Source organism: Dendropsophus ebraccatus, chromosome 1, assembly GCF_027789765.1.
Source record: "Dendropsophus ebraccatus isolate aDenEbr1 chromosome 1, aDenEbr1.pat, whole genome shotgun sequence".
NCBI classification, from domain to species: Eukaryota; Metazoa; Chordata; class Amphibia; order Anura; family Hylidae; genus Dendropsophus; species Dendropsophus ebraccatus.
The window spans coordinates 154,222,502-154,245,101 of record NC_091454.1 but is presented as its reverse complement, the minus strand read 5'-3'; the positions used below and the strand labels follow the sequence as shown (position 1 = coordinate 154,245,101).

At 39.4% G+C, this 22,600-nt stretch overlaps 1 protein-coding gene across 5 annotated transcripts in view; it reads left to right on the top strand.

The window, feature by feature from the left end:
* LOC138779064 (neuronal acetylcholine receptor subunit alpha-7) overlaps window positions 1–22,385 on the top strand; it is a 175,003-nt gene extending 152,618 nt beyond the window's left edge. For all 5 annotated transcript variants that reach the window (XM_069956557.1, XM_069956558.1, XM_069956560.1 and 2 more), the window contains 5 exons: window positions 7,142–7,309; window positions 8,995–9,189; window positions 11,289–11,375; window positions 13,021–13,130; window positions 19,818–22,385. In XM_069956557.1, coding sequence (XP_069812658.1) covers window positions 7,142–7,309; window positions 8,995–9,189; window positions 11,289–11,375; window positions 13,021–13,130; window positions 19,818–20,342 — 1,085 coding nt within the window. In that variant the 3' untranslated portion in view covers window positions 20,343–22,385. The remainder of the gene's footprint in view (window positions 1–7,141; window positions 7,310–8,994; window positions 9,190–11,288; window positions 11,376–13,020; window positions 13,131–19,817) is intronic.
* The last annotated feature ends 215 nt before the right edge of the window (window positions 22,386–22,600 follow it).

Here is a 22,600-nt window from a genome sequence, read left to right as displayed (position 1 = left end):
GGGCCAACATGGTGTAATGCAGCATCTAAAAAGCCCCAGTGCACCCTGTCAAACGCTTCTTCGGCCCCCGCCACCTTAGCGCGTTCCATGGGGGTCAAGGTCCTTATAGTACTGTCCTGTGCCTCTCTCTGCTTCATAAAACCCACCTGATCTTTATCTATTATGAGGTATAGGTGCGGGCTCAATCTGGAGGCCAAGATCTTTGAGTAGAGCTTGATATCTAAATTAATTAAAGATATCGGCCTGTAATTGCCACAGATCTCAGGAGATTTCCCAGACTTGGGGATCACAGAGATCTGAGCCAGAAGGGCTGAAGGTGGAAAGGATCCTCCATGCCATACCTCATTAAAAGCAAAGATAAGCACAAGAGAAAGTTCGCCCTCAAGAAGTTTATAAAACTTCGCGGTATAACCATCCGTTCCAGGACGTTTACCATTTTTAGCCTCTTTAATGACAGAAGCCAGTTCGGTGGGGGAAAGGTCAACATTAGTGATGAGCGAATAATGAGATATTCGAATATTCGATATTTGTACGAATATCCCGCGAATATTCGAATATTCGATTGAATATTCGATCCTATTACAGTCTATGGGAACAAGTATTCGATTAGTGAAAAACATCTATTTGACCATTTGGAGGGTGAAACCGGAAGCTGGGGGATTTGAACGCATATCGAATATGTATCGAATATTCGCGGGATATTCGTACGAATATCGAATATCTCACTATTCGATCGAAGCTCTATTCAATTGAACAGTATTCGCTTATCACTAGTCAACATCTAAAATGTTTCTAACCTCCATTGGGAGGCAAGGGATAGGGAATCTGGACATATACATTTGAATCCACTTTGCACTTCCTCAGGTGGCAGATGGGCCAGGTGACCTTTCAATGAATACAGGGAAGCAAAAAAATTGCGAAACTGTGCTAAGATATCTTTAGTAGCATATGCCTTGCCCCACTGAGGACGTGCAATAGATGGAATAAAAGTAATATGCAACCGAGGATGCAAGGCTCTAGACAGAAGATGCCCACTCTTATCCCCGAACTCATAATACCGGGCACGGAACTTGGCTCTGAAACATGCGAAGCGTTGGTCTAAGATCTCAAGCAATTTACTCCGTGCCAACACTAACTCAGCATAAGTGTCAGAGGCCAAGGACTGTTTATGTGTCACCTCTAAAAAAGCAATACGATCCGCCAACTTACATATAGTGGCGCCCCTCTTCTTCTTTAGGAGTGAGCCATGAGCAATAAGGACCCCCCTCAAGTACTGCCTTTAGGGCCTCCCATTTTATAGGGGCAGCTGTCATGTCTGTTTCATGGGTCTCCTTGAAGGAGGCAATAGCTTTCCGGAGGTCTGCCACACACGCCACATCGTCCAATAAATTTTCATAAAGGCACCATGAACCGGAGCATAATCAGACCATAAGATCTTATCTATATGGGCCAAGGGGGAGGCATCTAGCAGAGCATGGGAAATTAAAAGAACATCAATTCTGTTATACGTGGAATGAACCGGGGAATAGAAACTGTAGTCTTTTTCCTTCGGAGTAATGTGCGCCAAAGATCTACTAAGCGAAGACATTGCAATATAACCTGAATTTTACGTGTTGCCAAATGGGAAAGAGAGGACTTACTAGAGGAGGAATCTACTCGTGGATCAAAAATGCAATTAAGGTCTCTTCCTAGGATGGTAAGGAGAGACTCAGCAAACCGTTCTAATTTACCTAAGACCACCTGGGCGAACAAGTCTTGGCCCTGGCCGTCCTGCCAGGAGATTCGAAGAAATAGAAATCTACCATCTGCATCTATAAGAGAAGAGAGAACATTGGGATTAAAAAATCTGTGAAACGCTACAGAGACACCTTTGGACTTCCCCAGTGGCTTAGAGCTATGATGCCACGTTGGATAATAAAACGAGGCGCAACTGGGGACATGACCCGTTTTGAAATGTATCTCCTGGAAAAAAGCTACAGCCACCCGCTGCTTATGTAGCGAGTACGCAATCTGATGTCTGCGCTCAGGGACATTCAGGCCTTTCACGTTAAATGTACAAAACCTTAACGTCCCTATTATTTAGAGAGGAGAGGGAGGTAGGAGTCCGTTGGACAGTAGCGCTCCAGGCAAGAGTGGGAGGAGAAGAGAAGAAAAAAGGGAGAAGAGAGTAAAAGTGGGAATGGGAGAAAGGAAAAAAAAAGGGAAGAAGAGAAAAAAGAAGGGGGGGGGGGGGGGGGGAGGAGGGAAGGAAGGAACATGGAGAAAAGGGGGAAACAGACAGGCCCCAGACAGCAAAAAAACAACAACAAATAAATGGAAACATAGGCAAAACAACATGGAACAGACAGGTACACAGTATCATGTGGCTAATTCTAGTACGGTGAAGAGCTCCTTGCACAACACCACACTTGTCGAAAGGACATGTAAGCCCTCAGGTTTGTGGAAACCAAGACAGAAAAGGAAGCTTACAAACTCCCCAAGGCCCCCCCCAGCCCAAAACACAATATAAACCATAACATTATTGTTAGGAAAAGGGAGTATGGTTCATCAATATATTGATATAATTATACTGTATATCATTATAGCCCAGGGTCACCATCTGCCAGGAAGCCATACTCCGCAGGGGGGCCTAGTGTACAGAGCCCTCCAGGTCCCTAAGTGTGAAAATTCCCACTCAGAGGCCAACAGGCATCCAAAACCCTGATAACAAATTCCCCTTCCTAGATCACAGCAAGTATCTCCAGACTGAGTGGCACCATAATTCCATAACGAGTTATGGAATTTCTGTGCTTCCTAGCCATATGAAAAGTATATCTTCTGAATCGTCTGACCCATCCGAACGTCCCTCTGCATCGCACTCCTCTCTGGGACCCCAGGACAGGGAGATACGGAGAACTGGTAGACCGAGCTGGGTAAAGGAGTCATGTTTGGTCTCCAAATGTTCTAGGGGCCCAGCCGGACCCAATGGTACCAGAACCATCTCCCTATGACCCAGTGTTAGGAAGATATGACCCACTTTTTGGTTATAGGGGTTTTGGGCTGTAAGCCCAAGGGGGAGTAGCTGAGGCCAGCCCACACCTGGGAGGGGGGGGGGGGTGTCAGCCAGGCATATATATACTAGGGGCTAGGCAGGATCCATTGTTCTTTGTCCGGGGAGGCCATGACTATAGGTTGGAGAAGTTCCTTAAAATCAACGCAGCAAGCACACGCCTCCCATGCTTCGCTTTACCACCCAGACCCACAGATTACGGTAACGACCAATTGCCAAAACGGTCTGTGCTACCACCTGTACTTTGTCTCTGACCACTGTATATATTATTCCGTGTATATTGTGTGTCGTTTAGTGCACCCTTAAGGCAATTAAATATCCTATTTAATCTGTGGCTGTTCTTTTGTCTCGATTAACGTATCCACACGCCCTTGTTCGCAAGCTAACGCTATCACTCGGGGCTGGCTTCTGGCCCGATATAATATTATTGTATCTTAACAAGAAGCTGGTGGCAGCTTTACCAGTCTTCCTGTGCCCACGTGGACAGGGTGGCGGTTTAAATCAATACCCAGCTGACCTCCCGTACTCCTGGTGGAGTGTGGGACGTCACATATTATGATTATACGGGTACTTGAAAAGCAACTGAAAGAAAAGGCAATAGAATGAAGCCACTGATTGTGAACATCAGGGGACTATGTAGAAAAAAAGATAATGTCTGTAGCAGAAAACCGCAGGATCAGATGATGGCCAAGCGTCCTGCATGGCATGTAACAATAGAACACATAATCTTGGAACCGATAGGTGACAGGGACTGAGGCCAACAGGTAAAGAAAAAGGAGATAGTCACAGAGTTCCTCAGGTGTCACTCGTCGTGGCCATGGGCTCCAGCCCTCTTTTTGGCCTCTTTCTTGTAGCTACCGGGGACCATTCTTGCACCTCATCTGAGCTAGGATCCAGAAATAATGGAGGCGTCGGCCAGTCCGGGACACGGACCGCAGGTAGCTCAAAAGTCCCCAGAAACTTAGGAAGGCGAAAAATCCTGGTGACTCCATCTTTGCGTGCTCTCAGGTGGAAGGGAAATCCCCAATGGTATCAGATCCCATTAGAGTGGAGTAAGTCCAGCAAAGGTTTTAGGGCGCGGCGCAATTGCAGGGTGCGGCTAGAAAGATCTTGTAACAACATGATGGAGGAGCCATCATAGTCCACTTCCCCTTTCTCAAAATAGCGTCTTTCACTTTATAAAAATGCACCATGCAGATGACATCTTGTGGTCTGCCATTTTGTGGCGGCTTGGGCCCTAATGCCCTATGAATTTTATCCAGCTCTACTGGGCCTGGGTGATCTGGTGGCAGTAGTTGCGCAAAAATAGCTTGGGCTGCGGCTTCTAGGTCAGATACTGATTCCGCTAGGCCCCGCAGCCTAATGTTGTTTCTCCGGTTGCTGTTTTTCGCATCCTCCTGGCACACCAAAAGTTCCTCTATCTTCAGAGAATGGTATTGAATCACTGTGCGCTGTGCGGCCAAATGAGAATTAAGTCCCTCATGAATCTTATCTATATCATCAAAGCGTATGCCAATGTCTTTTTTCAGAGTGCGTAGCTCTTTTTTTATATATCTCCTCAATTCTATGCATACAGTGCTCAAAGTCCTGCTTGGTCGGCAGCGACCTAATGTACTTGCCCAGATCTCGTAGGCTCCAGTCGTCTTCTTCCCAATCCGGGAATGCCTCTCTGCTGTCAGCATCCTTGCTCAGTGCAGGGGAGACAAAGTGTTGGCTAGCTGTTGTGTGAGGAGAAGTGGCGCGTGTCATCCTCGGCGCCATCTTAGGTTCCTTGTTGGCGCTGGCCCCTTGCTGTGCAGCAGAGAAAAACTGCTGAATCCCGGGGGGATCAGACTCGGAAGGTCCCCTGTACTTGCCTGTCTTCCCCATGATAAGTTTTAGTGTATTTAGCACCCGTTTGCTGCGGTCAGGGAGGGAGGAGGAGAAGTCGGGCCCGGGAGCTCAGACGCAGTGCTTCTCACTTTGCCATAGGCAAGCCACCCCCCCCCCCCCCCACTTATGCCTCACTTTGTCAGCCTTTGTCAGAGGATTCTGGTCCTCTGATCCAATCACGTGCTGGAGTGGACCCCTGACCTCCTATATATACACGTCATTGGCCAGTTAAGCATTTGTTAGCTATTTGTTTTTCTTTATAAAGTGTGCTAGTATTTCCTGTGTGTCTTTGCTCTCTGCTGCTTTACCTTATTACCTGACCTTGGCTTAGTGTATCTTTGACCTCCCTACTTAGATTTTGATTTTGTACCGTGTTGCTAGTTAGGTTTTTACCTTAGCCTGTTCGACTTTTTGTTTGTTGTTCTTTTACCTTTTTTTTATGTCTCACATTGTTACATGTGAGGGATCATCTTCGTGGTTGTCCAGAGTCATTTAGGACTGTTCGAGGCAAGTAGTCAGGGACAAGGGGTGGGGACAAGTTCAGGATTTATGGTATGTGTCCTCCCCATCATATTCCTGGCTGTACTCTACCTGCGGTTGTGACACTAAATCATTTGACTTTAAATAATAAAAAAAAAAACATAGCAGGAGGGTGGTGCAGTCCATGACTGGCGCAGTGTCCTGCACCAGTCACTAATTGGCTGGGTGGGCAATCACTCAGCTGGGTATTTGACATTGCAGGTGAAATCACTGCAGGAGGCCAGTGGCTGTCAGCAGTGCCTGGGAGCGGCGCAACGGGGTATGAGGATAGGTAAGTATAGTTTATTATGTTTGTTTTATGATTTTCAGTTTTTTTATGTTTCATGAGATTTCTTCTTAAACTAGTAGTTCTTAGAGAAAGGAGGAAATCAAACAGAGGATTTTGAGTTCTACATTTTGAAACAGTTCACTTGTGTAATCACAATAAAAAACTATAAACTATTTTATTAACTACAATAAAGGGAAAAATAGATTAGAAAAAAAACTTTTTCAAAACCACAGAAAGAAATAGTTTTATTGAAAGAACTAGCTGTCATTTTAAACCTTGGCCAGATAATATTCCACAAATTCAATTTTTGCAGAAAAGAAATTGCAGTAGAAAGGAAAATTGCGGAGAACCTTTTGGAAGAGGATTAAAGAGAAAAAATATCTGAGTTCAGAATTGGAAAAATTGTAGAAGTCGAAAATACCTCTAGAGACAGCCTAATGAATAAGAAAGATGAACAAGTGAGACCAGTGGTGGATGCACCTGTACTTATGTGGTATACAGGCGGGCTAGAGCTATATAATCAAGTTTTATAATCCTTCCCATTGTTTTATTTGACTTAATCTCTCTTATTGGGACCATATTTTCTTTCTGTTAATCAAGCCTCTTGATAAGATCTGTAAGCCCTCTATTTGCCAAGTCTTTTTTAGTCTAGTGCCAATAAATATTTCTGAATATGCATTTTAGAGGTTGATTCTATTAATTTTTCCAAGCATTGAGTTTCCATAACTTTCCATCTTTCTGATGTGGGCATGGACAATTAGTAAAATTATTTTACTTTGATGAGGTAGAGGAGAACGTGGGTTGTGGGATGTGGGTTGGTTCTTAGTATTATACTTCTAAAATTGGGTGTCTCATCCCTTTAGGCTACATTGCCTTTGGGAGAAAGATAGCCATCTACTGGTATTGACAGCCGCAAATTATGTTCATGATAATTTTTTACGGCCATCATTACAAATTAGAAAACCCCTTTAAGACCCTACACACTGTTTCATAGCCAACCTTATGTGTGATTCTTCACAAGCCTTTAACATATACAGAAATAGACTAATCTATACTTTGTTTTATAAATCCCTAATTCTTCATAGGTCAAAGTAATACTATGCATAAGTTATATTCTGTGTAAGGGTTTAATCTGTTTCTTATCTAATCTGATTCATTTTGAAAGATATAATGGTTCGTAATCATCTGTCTTTCTTCTTTTCTCCTCAGTACTCTTTGTTAAATAACATTTAACTTGTTATTGTTTTAAATATTAAAAATTGTTTTAAATATAGACAGATCTAAGATGTAATTGGACATGAATCTAATTAACCTTTTTTATGGAATGATTAAATAGAGTAAAATCATATCTGATTTGTGTATAATTAGAACCTGATGTAGAACTAATGTTCTTTTACATTATCTGTTATTAGGAATATTCAAGAGCTCATGCTACATAGATGTTCGCTGGTTTCCTTTCGATATTCAGAAATGCAAGCTAAAGTTTGGATCTTGGACTTACGGGGGTTGGTCCTTGGACCTACAGTTGAAAGAAGCAGACATTTCTGAGTATATCTCTAATGGAGAGTGGGATCTTGTTGGTATGTTCTAATATCAGTTTTACTATATTACGTATTTTCTTTCTTGCTTTATCTCTGTATAGTATTGTCATTATCTTGCATATTGTATGGAGCTGCTGTTTCCTGTTGTTTGTAAAGCTCTTGACTGGGCTCTTTAGAAGGTTTCGTTATAGAAAAAAAATATTTTCAGCCTGCTCATGTGGCATCCAATAGTAAACTGGTAAAATAGTAAACGGAATATTTCCTATAATTTTTCTTAAAAACAAATATATCAAAGGGGTACTCTGGCAACATTTTTTTTTTAAATCAACTGATGTCTTAAAGTTGTATAGTTTTGTAACTTACCATACTTCTATTTAAAAACCTCCAGTCGTCCAGTACTTATCAGCTGCGGTATGTCCTGCAGGAACTGTGTATTCTTTCCAGTCTGACACAGTGCTCTCTGCTGCCACCTGTGTCCGTGACAGGAACTGTCCAGAGCAGGAGAAGTTTTCTATGGGGAATTACTACTGCTCTGGACAGTTACTGACATGGACAGAGGTGGCAGTTGAGACTACGGTGTCAGACTGAAAAGAAGTAAAGTGAATAGAAATAAATTACAAAACTCTACAACTTTATGACACAGAGTTAGTCTTTAATATTTTAACCAACAAACATGCAGTTTTGCTTTATCTATGTGACATTAGTTTGGATTACAATCCAAATGTGATTAGGATAGTGCTGTAGTTGGACCTTCCAGATGAGCCATATACTCTACTTGTGTCTGGATAAACTTGTAAAAAGTAACCTAAATAATGTTTTTATTATTCCCTCGCCACCAGGTTTAGGGACTACAGTACCTATTTCTATAAATTGAATAACCTTGCTTTTGTCTGTGCTATGGCCTAACACTTGTAGTGGAACCGTCCTTCACCCTTGTTATTGTGTACCCTCTTTCTTCGCTCTCTTTATTAATCCTGCTGCACACAGCATACCAAGAAGTCACACTTATTTGGATGGATTATTTAGATTCAGGGCTAGCACAGTAAACTTAATTGTTTCCATGGGTGAATGAAAGACTATTGGGTCATCCTGTGTTTTCAAGTGCACTATTCCCAGTTATCTCACTTTGTCTCTGTAAATCATTTATTTCTGTATGGTTATTAAAGGAGAAGGCAAAAATTTTATTAAAGTATTGTATTTATTAAAATATTGTATTTATATAAATCACCAATATACACTTATTACGGGAAATGCTTATAAAGTGCTTTTTTCCCTGCACTTACTACTGCATCAAGGCTTCCCTTCCTGGATAAAATGGTGATGTCACGACCCGACTCCCAGAGCTGTGCGGGCTGTGGCTGCTGGAGAGGATGATGGGAGGGGACACTGAGGGACACAGGACACTGGAGGGACACTAAGCATCCCTCTGCCATTATCCTCTCCAGCAGCCATAGCTTTCACAGCTCTGGGAGTCGGGTCATGACATCACCATGTTATCCAGGAAGTGATGCCTTGATGAAGTAGTAAGTGCAGGGAAAAAGCACTTTATAAGCATTTCCCGTAATAAGTGTATATTGGGGATTTGTATAACTTTTGGGGGGGCAATAAAATACTTTAATAAAATTTTTCACTGGACTTCTCCTTTAATAATATAAAGTCACATATGTTTATAATATATTGATTAATAATTAGTGGAAATAAGTAAAAATATATTTTCTTTCCAGGAGTCCCAGGGAAAAGGACTGAGAGTTTTTATGAATGCTGTAAAGAGCCATATCCGGACGTGACATTTACTATTACAATGAGGCGAAGGACATTATATTATGGACTAAACCTTCTTATTCCCTGTGTTCTTATATCCGGGCTTGCCTTACTCGTGTTCCTTCTTCCAGCAGACTCAGGAGAGAAGATCTCACTTGGTAAACATGCAGTTACTGGAAAACAGCATTGACTTTCATAGGACCTGCAAAGTATAGACATTTGAAATCTAGATTTGAGAATGCACATAGGTAATTATACAGAGAGCAGAGCTATTATGCAGCAAGATGCAGTAGTCACGTTTTATTATTCAAGACGTTAGATTGCAAGGCATCCTTTGAATATAAGAATTGAATCTTCTCTTAAACCAACCTTCATTTTTATTTACACATCAGAATAATGCAGACACTTTGTACTGTACAAGGGGATATATTTTATTCTGCAAAGCACTTTGAGGATGTTTTATGTGTTCTGCAAAGCAGCTAGGTTGTTGGTATGAAAATCTTGGATTGGGAATAAAGCAGAATTATAAGGGTTTTGAAGCAGAAACATTCAAAGCAGGCATTTTGCTCTCCTAGAATGGTATGTTGCCCCAAAAAGCTAATATTAGAAGCGCTGTGTACATTAAGCAAATTGCTCTCAGTCAGCTGAATGCAATGATTACTAAAAGTGTATAATGTATTCACTTCACTGATTGGGTCCCTAAGCTGAGAACTCTGTTTACACAGGCATGTTCATACAGTGGGCTTGTGGCTTTACATACGCAATGCTGAAAACTTCTTTCAAAACCCTAATACTGATAAGGCATCAAGATCTTGGCAAACTTGTGTATGATAGCAAATAGGACTTCTACCGTTTGGTATTCCAGAATCATAGGCTTAGTGGTCCAAAATTACTATAACTGGTATATATTTTGCAACTCTAAAACATTGATGTGGCTTGTGAAAAGGTGTTTTCAGAACTCATACTTTAAAGTTATATATTATTGCAAATACATTCATTTAGCAAATTTGCCTCCTTCTACATATGCACAGTGGACCACAATTACTAAGATTGGCCTATCTTTTGCCCATCTAAAAAGGAAAATCAGTGGTGCACACAAAAGGGGCATACATTTGAATAAAGGTGGCATTATTGAGTCTAAAAGTCACAGTAAAACAGAAGACTGTGCCCCACAGGTGTACATTTGCACCAATATTTGTACCTTTTTCTGGCTTCCTGCAGCAGATTTGATGACGCAGATTTGAAGCTTCAGATTTGCTTTGAATCTGCAACTTCAAATCTGTGCCATCCAATCTGCTGCAGATCCTCTATGTGTGAACCCACCCTCAAAGCAAATGTACCATCACCTGTACAGATTTTTTTTTTTGTCATACCTGCTCAGCGCCAACGCAGAAATCCTTTTTTTTTCAAAATGCTGCAGGTTCCCTCGCTTGGCAATGTTTTCTGCTTTAGCACCTGCCCAGCCCAGAGCACTGGGTGCAGGCCTGGTGCCCCCCCCCAGTGTGATGATAACCCCTGCTCCGGTTGTCATACCGAAGGGAGGGTTTATTGTTACACTGGTAAGGGGGGGGGGGGGGGCACCGGGCCTGCCCTGTTCCGAGCTAGGCCGTGCTCAAATAGAAAATGGCGTTGAGAGTGGGAACCCATTGCCATTTTTAAAAAAGGACCGTAGCACCAGGATCCCCACACCTGCACCGATCAGGTACTGCAAAAAAAAAAAAAAAAAAATCAGTACTGGTGATGGTACATTTGCTTTAATAATTTAGACTAAAACAAGGAGACCATGTCCAAAATGTTTTAAAATTTTTTGTGATCTTCACAACTGCTACAAGTTGCTTGTAGTGTGAGTCCATTCTGTGTCCTAATATCGCCTAGAAACAATGGAAGAATGCTTTCCTTTTATGATGTTCAGTAGGAAATGCATCCATTTAATACAGAATTCATGATTATTTTCAATTTCTTAAAAAAAAAAAGCAATATAAGAGGTATGGGCTCATGGATAAAGAAGTGAAATCAGGTGAAAAGCAGAGACCAGCAAGTTGGGGCGGGGTAGTATAAATTGTTACAGGATAACAGTGTTCTTAATTTGGTTGAGTTATGTAGAGTTCTCCAGATGAGAATAGACTTTGGAGTCCTTCCCTCCTACAGTGGTGAACATTCTTTTGATGTCTAAAAGCACAACATAACATAGGTATGATGTATTCTCTGTTGTATTTTTGTTCTTTCACTCTGATTATTCTTTCTTGTTTTGTTTTAGGTATAACTGTACTTTTATCCCTTACTGTATTCATGTTGCTGGTAGCGGAGATAATGCCAGCCACATCCGATTCAGTTCCATTAATAGGTAAAACTTCTATCTATAAAAATAAACAGATACATGATAAATAGAGATCAGTAAGAAATCAAGTTTAGTAAGGATAATGATATGGATCTCCTCATAAACCCCTGACCAGAGATCCCAAATCAGTCAGTAATTATATAATTCATCAGTATTGTGTTTCTGTATATATTTTGCATAATATAGAATAAAAGTACTGTCATAATTATGGAATTTAAAAAAATAGAATGTGTGATGGATTTCATGTGTTGTATATTGTAATTTGCCATAGGTACAGTTGTGTAAGTTTAGGTTAACACATTGCAGTTTGCTGTTATAGTATTTTCACTGGGCAGGTGTGATACTGTATGTTTGAAATTTCAAAAATGAGGGAAAGTTATCAAAGAAAAAAGTTCTATTTTTTGGTGTAAAATGGCCAGATGCAAATAAATGTATTCGCAAATGACCCTTTTGTGATTAAATATTCGCATCTGGCCATTTTACGCCAGCTTCGCCAGGGAGGCGGGGAGGAGGTGTGGAAGGGGCAGAATGGGGGGCGCAGACATTGGGTCCGCTTCATTTATCATTTTTCTCACCGAAAAATGATAAAGAAACCTACATCAGCTCTGAGGTGGCGTAAGTTTCTTGGTGCACACACTGGTGCACGTGGGATGTGTGTAAAGGCAGTGTGCCTCTACATAAATTTCTGTACTGTGGGGACATTTTAACGCCCGGCGCAGAAAACGCCGGACTTAATAAACGTCCCCCTATGTGTAACTTTTCTCCATTGACTCCATGTTGTAGTAGTTTGTAACTTTTGTAGTTTTCTTTTTTTCTCTATCAGTAATAGTGCTCTTAGCCACAGCACTATTTTCCATGTGTAGAGATGGCATGATAATCTGGAGGAAGTGAGCGCCGACCTTTCAGTTAAAGGCTGCCTTCCCCCTTGTTCCCCACTCCCTGCCTGTGCTATTACACGCACAGAGAATGAGTGGGAAAAGGCCACCAGGAGTAGCAGGAGAAGCTGTCGAAATGACGCTTAGATCATTTGGGCTTCCCATGAAGGTCAGTAGTGCTCTTTCTGCATGTTGAAAGACCGCGATGAGCTGACTTTTTGCATGTTGGGTTATCGTTGCCATTCAATATGCGCTATACACTAAACGATTATTGGCCGGTAATCGGCCAAGAAAGGTTGATAATTGTTTAGTTTAATAGGGCCTTATGCTTGCTATAAATAGATTGCATAATAACTTACGTTCAAATAACTTAAGAATTATTTGGATTTATTATCTAATTATTATTCTATATTATAAAAAATTTCTGATTTAAATGTTATCTAAAAATGACTTTATAATATGATAACTTAAAGGCGCTGCTCAGGCAAAATTAAAAATGCTGGGCAGCAGGGGGTGCTGCAAACATAATAAAGAGGTGCCACTCACCTGTCCCACCACCCCACAGGAGCTGCCCATTCAGTTAATCAGGGGCCAAGGTGGGATTGAGTGGAGTTGCAGCGCAGTGGTTGGACTAGGACCATTGAGTTGCCATGTGTGTAGCACTCGCTTCTGCCTAGATTTTTCTTTTAATCTTACCTGGACATACTCTTTAAAATGAATAGCATGTCCAAGCATGTAATAATTCTGGTCTTCCATTATTATATTATATTTTTCAGCCCAGTACTTTGCCAGTACAATGATAATTGTGGGACTCTCTGTGGTTGTAACGGTTATTGTCCTACAATATCACCATCATGATCCACATGGAGGGAAAATGCCAAAATGGGTATGTTCTCCAATTTATGCATATTGTAAAACCTAGAGATCATGGATACATTATTTGCAGCAAACATTTCAGGATTTATGGAGATTTAACAAATCCCATGTATAAGTTGGAGTTTGCCTTTGTAAGATTCCCTGAATGACAAATCCTGAAATATTTGCTTGCTAGGCAGCACCCAAATCAATGTAGCCAAGGGGAAGTGGATGGGGTTGGCAAAAGAAACATTATTTCCCCATTGGAAGGTATCTTACAATAATAATAGGAAAATGACTTTAGCTCTGAATCAGGTACATTTGTAATTTATTGGAAATAATTTTCCTCCTGATATGTCTTCAAATTGCCTCTTGCATAGTGTTTGTAAGATGCAGCATGGGGTTACAGTATTCTTAAAGCTCATGTGGTTGCAAGTGCAATTAAAAGTGACTTGCTTACAAACAGGAAGGAAAATCAGCATGTGCAGAATAATTCTAACTACTACAGTATAATTTAAAGTATTCTGCATTCTGTTCATGTATGAAAACATTTATATATACATTTGTAAGCTATGCAATTAAATATACTACCAACACTAGAACAGTGAACAGACGTTGTTTCTGTTTCACAGAAAGGAAATGAGCACAGTAAATTTGGATGTGTTATGCTGATGCTTACTAAAGCTTAGTAGGAACAAGTATTAATTATCTTATGTTCATTTACATATATTAGATCTATAAACAAATACATTTAATTAGAAAACCAGAAGCTGGTAACTGGAGGATTTAAATCCTTAAGGACACAGCTAGTTATTCTTATTTTGTTTTAGTTTTTATTTTCTTGCCTTCTAAGAGCCATAACTCTTTTCATTTTCCATCTACAGAGTCATATGAAGGCTTATCTTTTCTGAGACCAAAAATACATTTAGGGTAGCGACACACATACAGTATCACTGCGGATTTGATGGTGCGGATCCGCAGCAGATCCACAACAGATTTGATCTAAATAAATGAACACAGCATCAAATCTGCTGCGGATCTGTTGCGGATCCTGTACGTAAGAACGTACCCTGAAATTATAATAATAATTCTTATAAAATACATATATAAAAAACATTTTGGCTATGGCTATGTTCACATGATCTTTTTTTCAGTTAATTTTTTTCTTCCTCAAAATGACTCCTGTCATTTCGCGTTTTGGGCACCCCTTTCATTGCAATGACGGCTGTTGGTACAACATTCTGTTCACATGTGAAGGTACCCAATGGGGGGACATTTGAATGTGTAGATGGGAGTACAAAATCGGTAAAATCTGTAAAATAGCACATTTTAAGTATTTGTAATAAAACTCATTAAAGTCTAATGTCTTCTGCAACTTTCTCTGTATTGTCTGTCCTAGCAATATACCTTGAATTGTGCATAATATGTATCTCAAAGGAATATTCAAAACTGTTCAGCTATGAGACAACATCTTCACATTTTTAAGTTCCTGCAAATCAATTTTTGTCTGGGAATTAGTGCTGCTAATTAAAAGATCTATATTTTTTTTAGTTAAAGCAAACAATGTAATGTTTTTATCTTTAGATTTACTTAAATCACTGTCACAGTATGACTGAGACTCTTCTTACTTAAATTGCCAGTTTCTAAGTAACAAAACAGAACTCCAGTCACATCAGAGGAACACTTATTTGTTCTAATGCAAAAATCAAATGTGATCTCTGATAATGGGAAATATCCTGCAGATAAGATAATTGAAAGACCAAAATTAAAAATAATAAGGATTTGTTGTAAGCCCCTTTATGTTTCACAGGCCATGCTTGTAATGTATTTGCCATATGGCCACTGCTAAAATACTTTGACCAATATTGGTATTGAGCCAGTTTCACTTTACACCATGTTTGATAAATCCCCCCCCCCCCCCCCCCCCGTATGTCCATTAGGTGTTTATCATTTCATTAACTTTAATGTATTGAAGTCAATTACATTGTGGCAATAACGGACGTCTTTTTAAATAGAAAAGGCGGATGCCTTTCTCTTTTTTTGACATTGTGTGAACATAGCCTAAAAGTTAAATATTTTTATAAAACAAAACACAGCATTCCCGGAATTAGTATGGGTGCTCAAGTAGGATCTAACACTTGGCTTTCAGAAATATGCTGCTTAGTGAGTCATTTATTTGTAATTAATTAAATTATTATTATTTTTAATATGCATTTTATTCTCTTCCATCCTATATAAGCTATACATCCCCCCCCCATAGCATTTAAAATCCCCACCCTCTTTATAACCCTTTACATTGTCAAAAAATTAAAGACTGAGGCCAGCCACCCTATAACTGAATGATCCTCCAATTTTCATCCTACTCCTGCCCCAACATTTTGCTGGGGTCAATAGTACGGTAGTCTACATATTTCCTAATAATAAACCTTGAATAAGGTTTGATAAATTTGTATTGCATACCAATTTACATTTCTCATAGAGGTCTGAATGGAGAGAGCCATGCACATTAAGGTTGACTTGTTATTCAATCTCTGCCATCTCCTGGCTAAATATAAATAAGGTAAGGGGGATTTTTTGATGGGACCCCCACCTTAAACGTAAGCAACTTCTAAATTTTGGTAAATGAAATAACCTGCAATTATGTTTTCCAAATGGGATGGAACGGTCAAATGCAGTATGATGCTCTTAGCCTTGAGGGTGCCTTCACACACACCGGATCAGCAGCAGATCCGCAGCAGAATTGGTGGTACAGATTTAATGCTGTGTTCAGTTATTTAGATCAAATCCGCTGCTATACGGTGTGTGTGAAGCTACCCTTAATATTCATGCTGTTTTTAGATTATCCAGAAGACTAAAATTTACTAGTAAAATCTTACTGAGGTCTGCTCATCTGTCTAGAAAAAATATATAATTGAGTTCTTGGATTCCTAAAAGTCCTGATTTGTACACAAAAGTTAAACTGTGCCGAGACTGAAAAGAACAGCCTATGCATGAAATCTACTGCAGTGTCTAAATGATGGTTTCTGTAAAAAAGAGTGTTCAAATAAATGCATGTTCCCTTTTTCGAACATTCCATTTAGTCAACTACCAGATACTATTCATTATGACAAATGTGCAATTACAGAGTCATCCAAAAGGGAGGGAATGCTTTTGGCTGTAATAGAGCATGATGATCATTATTGTGACATATATTACATTTATATCTTTCAAAATATAAAGTCTACGTAATTATAGTAGTTGTATAAGAACCAAGTCAAAGTCTTATGCTTTCTATGGAGCTCATGGTCGGAGAATAATTTTATGTGTATTAGACATAACTATGTTTTCTGGAGCCTTGTGTAACCTCTGAAACATTGCTTGGCATTAAGTCATTTTTAATTAAAGAATGGCAATGCTCATATGCCTGGTAGCAATGTAGCATCAGCATTTTATCAGTAAAATAATGCCAAATTAAAGTAAATTTCAGATTTATAGTTAGAAGTTATACATATGCCCCTGGTCAGACTGAAAATAGTTTAAAACATTACTATCACTTAACCCCTAAAGAACAGAGTGGGTTTTGGCCTAGAAGACAGAAAAGTTTTTTGTGCTTTGGTTTTTAACTCCTTGCCTTCTAAGAGCCATAACACTTTTATTTTTCCTTCTACATGCCCATATAAGGGTTTTGTTTTACTCAGGAACAATTGAACTTTTTAATGATTTTTTTAAATCTACCATAAAATGGATGGAAAAACCTTCAAAATTTTTTTTGTGGCATGAAATTGGAAAAAAAAAATATTTAGTAAGATCCGCTGTTACACAGTGCACTCTCCAGTAAAACTGACGTAATATAATTATTCTGTAGGTCAGTCTGAGGACAACAATACCCATGTTTACATACAGTAGCTTATAGCATATAGTAGTAACACCCAGGAAGTTACTTCAATACGTGCCTGGTCTAGTTGGACTATATAAACTTGATCATTCCATTCCACCCATTACTAAGGGTGTTTGATCACCAGAAATTCATTGGCGTCCCAGTCTGGGTCTACCACATGATGCCCTGATTGTTTTTTTGGGTCAAGGTTTGGTGACCTGTTTTCTTTTGTAATTCTGCATCCTACACTTTGGCAAGGTATGGATCATGTGGAATGGGACTTACAGGAGCTGTGAACTGGCAACACATGTTCTTACATTATTTAGTAATGGCAGCTGTTATTTCCACAATCACTAGCATCATTATAAAATAATGGCTGCCATTTAAGCCTCAAAATGATGGCCATCCTATGAGACAACAGTCAAAAAGCTAGTGTGGGAACATACCTTAAATATGAATAAAATTGGTGGCTTGGTTTGGCTGTGTGCTTCACTTGCTGGCTTGCTGCTCAATCTGACTCATTGCAGAAGATGAGTTCCTTTGTAAGTTTGCAATGAGTTGAAGTGAGTAGCAAATCAGGGAGTGAAGGGCACAGCCATGCTATTCTTGCAGCTGTACTGTATTTAGTGATCAGTGGGTGTCTCAACGCTGAAACCCTGACCGATCAAAACTCGGGACATGTCAAACATATTTTTCCTCAGTATTAAAGTTTTAAAGAATTAATAAAATACTGTGAGTTAATAAAGGTTAATAGCCCATAATAGCCCTAGTTAGTAATAATTGTTTTTAGATTTCTGTACTGCATAAAACCGATATGATAATATAAATTGCTTCCCTGAAGTCAATATTCTAAATTATTGAGTAATATGAAGGCAAAACTGCTTTGAGAGGACAGAGACTACTATATAGCAAAAAATAAAAGTCTTAGATGACTGGAACTGTAAATGTAGCATAAAATTACATATATCATCATAAATCTTATAATTGGCAGCTGCTAGCATCTACTTACTTAACCATCCCAGGCCGCCATAAAGCATGCAGTTATATTACTGCACTGTTGGAGAAGGATGTATTTTTGTCTGTTCACTCTGAAACAATTTCTTTCAATTGCTGCATATTGAAGAGCTGCACAGATTGTCTTCATCCTTTTCTTCTGAGAAAATCTTAATGTGCACCACAAGCAAAAGCTTTTTCTGTGAGTTCAGAAATACAGAGATGTTAAAGCTGAATAATATGATGCTCCATCTTAGCAACGGCATCAATGTTGCTATGGATGAACATTCTTGTCTGCAGACCTTGACTTAATTAAACTTTTTTTACAGTTTCCAAGTCTTTTCCTCCTTGTGTTCTCAAGATTAAGTATCTCAAAAAAAGTTTATTATTATTATTATTTTAGAATAAGTATATTGCTTAACGATGCTCTAAACATAACGGGGGACATTTATCAAACCCTATTCAAATGAACATTTGATCAGATTATTAAACCTTTTGCAAAGAAACATTTGGTCAGATTATTTCTTTTATAAAAAAAAAAAGCTCAAAAAATAAAAGGTTTTTCATTTGCAATGGGCAACTGCTCCACTGTTTCTCTGCTTAAGATTCAATAAATCTCTCCCAATGTTTGAAATTTTATTTGACATATGAAGACTCTGTTAACACTTTTGTTAATGGGATTCATAATTTCCACAACCATTTCCAGTATTTTTTATGGCATCAATAAAGCATTGTGCAGTGCTTTCTGCCAAAAATACTGTAACTCTCAGGAACTCCATTAAAGTCAATAGAATTATTTCACCTAAACAGGATCTGCAGCAGATTTGATTGTGCAGATTTGAAGCTGCAGAGTTGCTTTGAATGTGTAAATTTAAATCAGTGCCATCAAACCTGCTGCAGATTCTGAACGTGGGAACGCACCCAAAGAGGGAATAGACTTCAGCCAATGTATGCGCTAGATTTATTAAGAGACATACAAGAGACAGCTAAGACACGCATCCTTGATAAATCCCCCAATGTCTTTAATGTCCCTACCTAGAACATTAAGGACATTGGGGTATTTATCAAGGATGCATGTTTCTTGTGTCCCTTGTGTCTTGTATACCTCTTAATAAGTTTGAGACTGCTGTCCATGTAAATTCAAGGACACAGGAAGAGACCCCATCCCCTTTGATCCTTTTCTGCACCCTTTGCCTGTCCATTAGACTAGCAGGGCATGGATTAGCAAAAAAAAAGTTAGCTATGTTTTGATGAATTTCCCACATTAACTTGTCATTTTTTTAAATGTACATTTTCGGACCAATCTGGGCTAAGCAGTCAAGTGGTCGATGCTATTCACAGACTGACAACTCTCACCATGCTCACCCACTTGAGATCCATTGGCTAAAAAATATACTGTAAATTTTCCCACAACACAATATATCACTCTGATCAGCTCCTCCTGCTCTGTAAGATGATATGGGCAGAAGTGACTTCGTCTTCAATGTTAAAGGTTCCCTTTTGACTTGAAGTTTAAGCCACCACTACATTTTTTTTTTTTTAAAGACACAGATCTTTCTTCTTATAAAACAGGTTTAAATATTGGCTGCTTAGTTACCAAACTTCATGGTTGAACATTTTTAAGTCTTTATCAAGATGTAAATATAAGGTTAACGCTCATGTTATCTTTCATAGCCAAATATACAATAAAATCTTGCTATCCTCCGATTGTTTAGATGAAGTTGTTTTCCAACAGTGATGTGCAGCAATTTCCCATAAATATCATGTAACACTATTGCCGTTTTTTTTTTTACTCTATAGCTTGAAGTAATCTTGATGTTACTGTAAAGTTATTGACCTTTTGTCTTGTTATTTTCCTCTCTTTCTCAGACAAGAATTATTTTATTAAATTGGTGTGCATGGTTCCTTAGAATGAAGAGACCAGGTGAAGATAAGGTCAGACCTGTTTGCCAGCATAATAATAAGCAACGACGTTGTAGCATGGCGAGTGTTGAAGTTAACACTGTAAGTGGTCAACAGTCAAATAATGGGAACATGCTTTATATTGGATTTCGTGGCTTAGAAGGCATCCACTGCACGCCTACCACTGATTCTGGAGTAATATGTGGCAGGATGGCCTGTTCCCCAACACATGATGAAAACCTACTGCACCACCAGCGCCACACAGAAGGGGAGCATGAATTAACCAAGATTTTGGAGGAGCTGCGATATATTGCTAACAGGTTCAGAGACCAAGATGAGGATGAAGTTATCTGTAATGAGTGGAAGTTTGCAGCATCTGTGGTCGACCGATTGTGTCTTATGGCTTTTTCTATCTTTACCATCATTTGTACTATTGGAATTTTAATGTCTGCTCCAAACTTTGTAGAAGCCGTGTCTAAAGATTTTGCTTAACTTCACTTTGTATTTTTGGAGCCATGTTGTCTACCAGATTGAACCTTTTCTATACAAACATTATTCAAAAGGATATCATATGCTCACCTTTGGGGCATGCATGACTGTGCATTGGTGCCAACTGACTCTGACAACTTTAAATTGTATAATTTTTTTATTTATTTTATTTTTTTAAATGAATTGAATATTATTTAATTGCATATACAGGGTTTGTGACCTCGTTCCATCTGGTCACTAGTATACATAGAAGTAAGTTAGGGTGAAATCATAACTACACTGTACAGTATATACCCTAAATAAAAGTAAGCATTACATTATCCTAATTCCCTACCACATGAGCACAGTGTTGTATATACAACTATTTATAACCCTCAATATTTTATTATAAGGTAAATTACAGCTAAATTGGCCAAGAATGAAGATTTTGCTTTTATTTTTGTATGTAGAAAATTTGTAGCAAATATAAAAGTAGTATCATTTACAAGAGGAAGGCATGTATTTTTGGTGTAAAAAGTGTATTTCTTGTGTATGTATGGCACAGATTCTCTCTAATGCCAACAGCAGGTACAGTATACAGCTATGTTCACACACATAGTATTCATGTCAGTCTAAAACCAGGAATGAATAGAAAAGACAGGAACTGTGCAAATTGTTTCATTATAATTTTGACCTGTCAGTTCCACTCCTGATTTTGGTTGAAAAAAGACTGAACAGGACAGGAATACTGAGTAAACATAGCCCTTGTAGGGATTGTATTTGCTATAATACACGACAACTCTTTAACGTATGTTCACACAATGTTTTTGAAGGAAAATATGTATTTTGATAATTACAGCCATAAATAACGATTATGATCATTATTTAGGAACATATTTTTGCCTCATAAAACTTTGTGTGAACATAGCCTTAACCTAGCCATATGTTTTACATACCTCTTAGCTGAATTCTTGTTCGGCTGACAGCTACTCCCTCTGACCCTTTAGACTAGGTTTACACACAGTAAAGAAATTATAAAAAGTCATAATTTTATGTAAACAATAAATGTTACGAGGAAAAAAAAAAGGTAATAAACAATGAGCATGTTCATTATTTGGATGGTGCCCACTAATTTCCCATTGAATTCAATGGAGCATATTATAACATTGAACTAGGGCTGTATTTTTATTTTATTTTATGGTGTGTGTCTGTAGCCGAATACACATGCACTGCAGTTTGGATGAGGGTGAATGTGTTCTCAACTAGGAAAGGGTAGCATGTCCTTGCCATACATCACTGGTCACAGTTTATCTCCCAATGAGAACAAAAGGATGGGGCATATTGAAATTCTGAGACCCAATCCTTTTCTTCCTATACACAATGGGGGACATGTATGAAAAGGTGAAAATGCCTTTTTTGGCGCAGATGTTTTTTTTTGCGTAAAAAACATTTGCAAAGTGTATTTTTGCAAATATTTATTTCGCATCTGCCCTATCTGTGCCACCTTTGCCAGTGGGGCGGAGAAGGGGCGTTACAGGAGGTGCGGCAGCACGCAGAGGGGGTGCGGCCTTTGTGTGCACTGCATTTATAATTTTCCCAGTGGAAAAATTATACTGAAACCTTATACTGAAAGCTTAGAGCTGGCGTAGGTTTCAAAATTTTTGCACGGACGGGCTCCGTGTGATCGGGATTTATGTAGAGGCAATGTGCCTCTACATAAATCCTCTGAGCTCTGGAGCTGCAGGGAAATTTGTAAGCCCGGCATAAAAAAACGCCAGACTTCATAAATCTCCCCCAATAGGTATATGGCTCAGTTCTATTCCCCAGCACCTACTTGGTCTTAAAGCACTGGAGGCGGTCCCACCAATCCCCAGTGTAAAAAACCCTTCCCCTCTTGGATGTGGCTTCATTAATTCACATAGGGGAGAGTAGTACATCACAATGGGGGCAGGTGCACCTGCCTCCAGTGCTTTAGGCCGGGCTGGTGCCCCGGAACAGAACGGCCCGACATTCGGGAACCAGGCTGTGGTTCAAAAAAGGCACCAATGTATTCATGTAAAAATCTGATAGTACATTCGCTTTAAGGCTATGTTTCCACAATCTCTTTTTTGGCCGTTTAAAGGGAACCTGTCACCCCCCGTGCTGGGGTGAAAGGCTCCCGACCCCCCGTTAGAGCCACCTATACTCACCTAATCCCGCCGGGTCCCGCTTCTGGAGGTGGTCGGCTGATGAAGATCTCAGCCGCTGCAGCCCGGCGCGCGCGCTGAGAGATGAGTCCAACA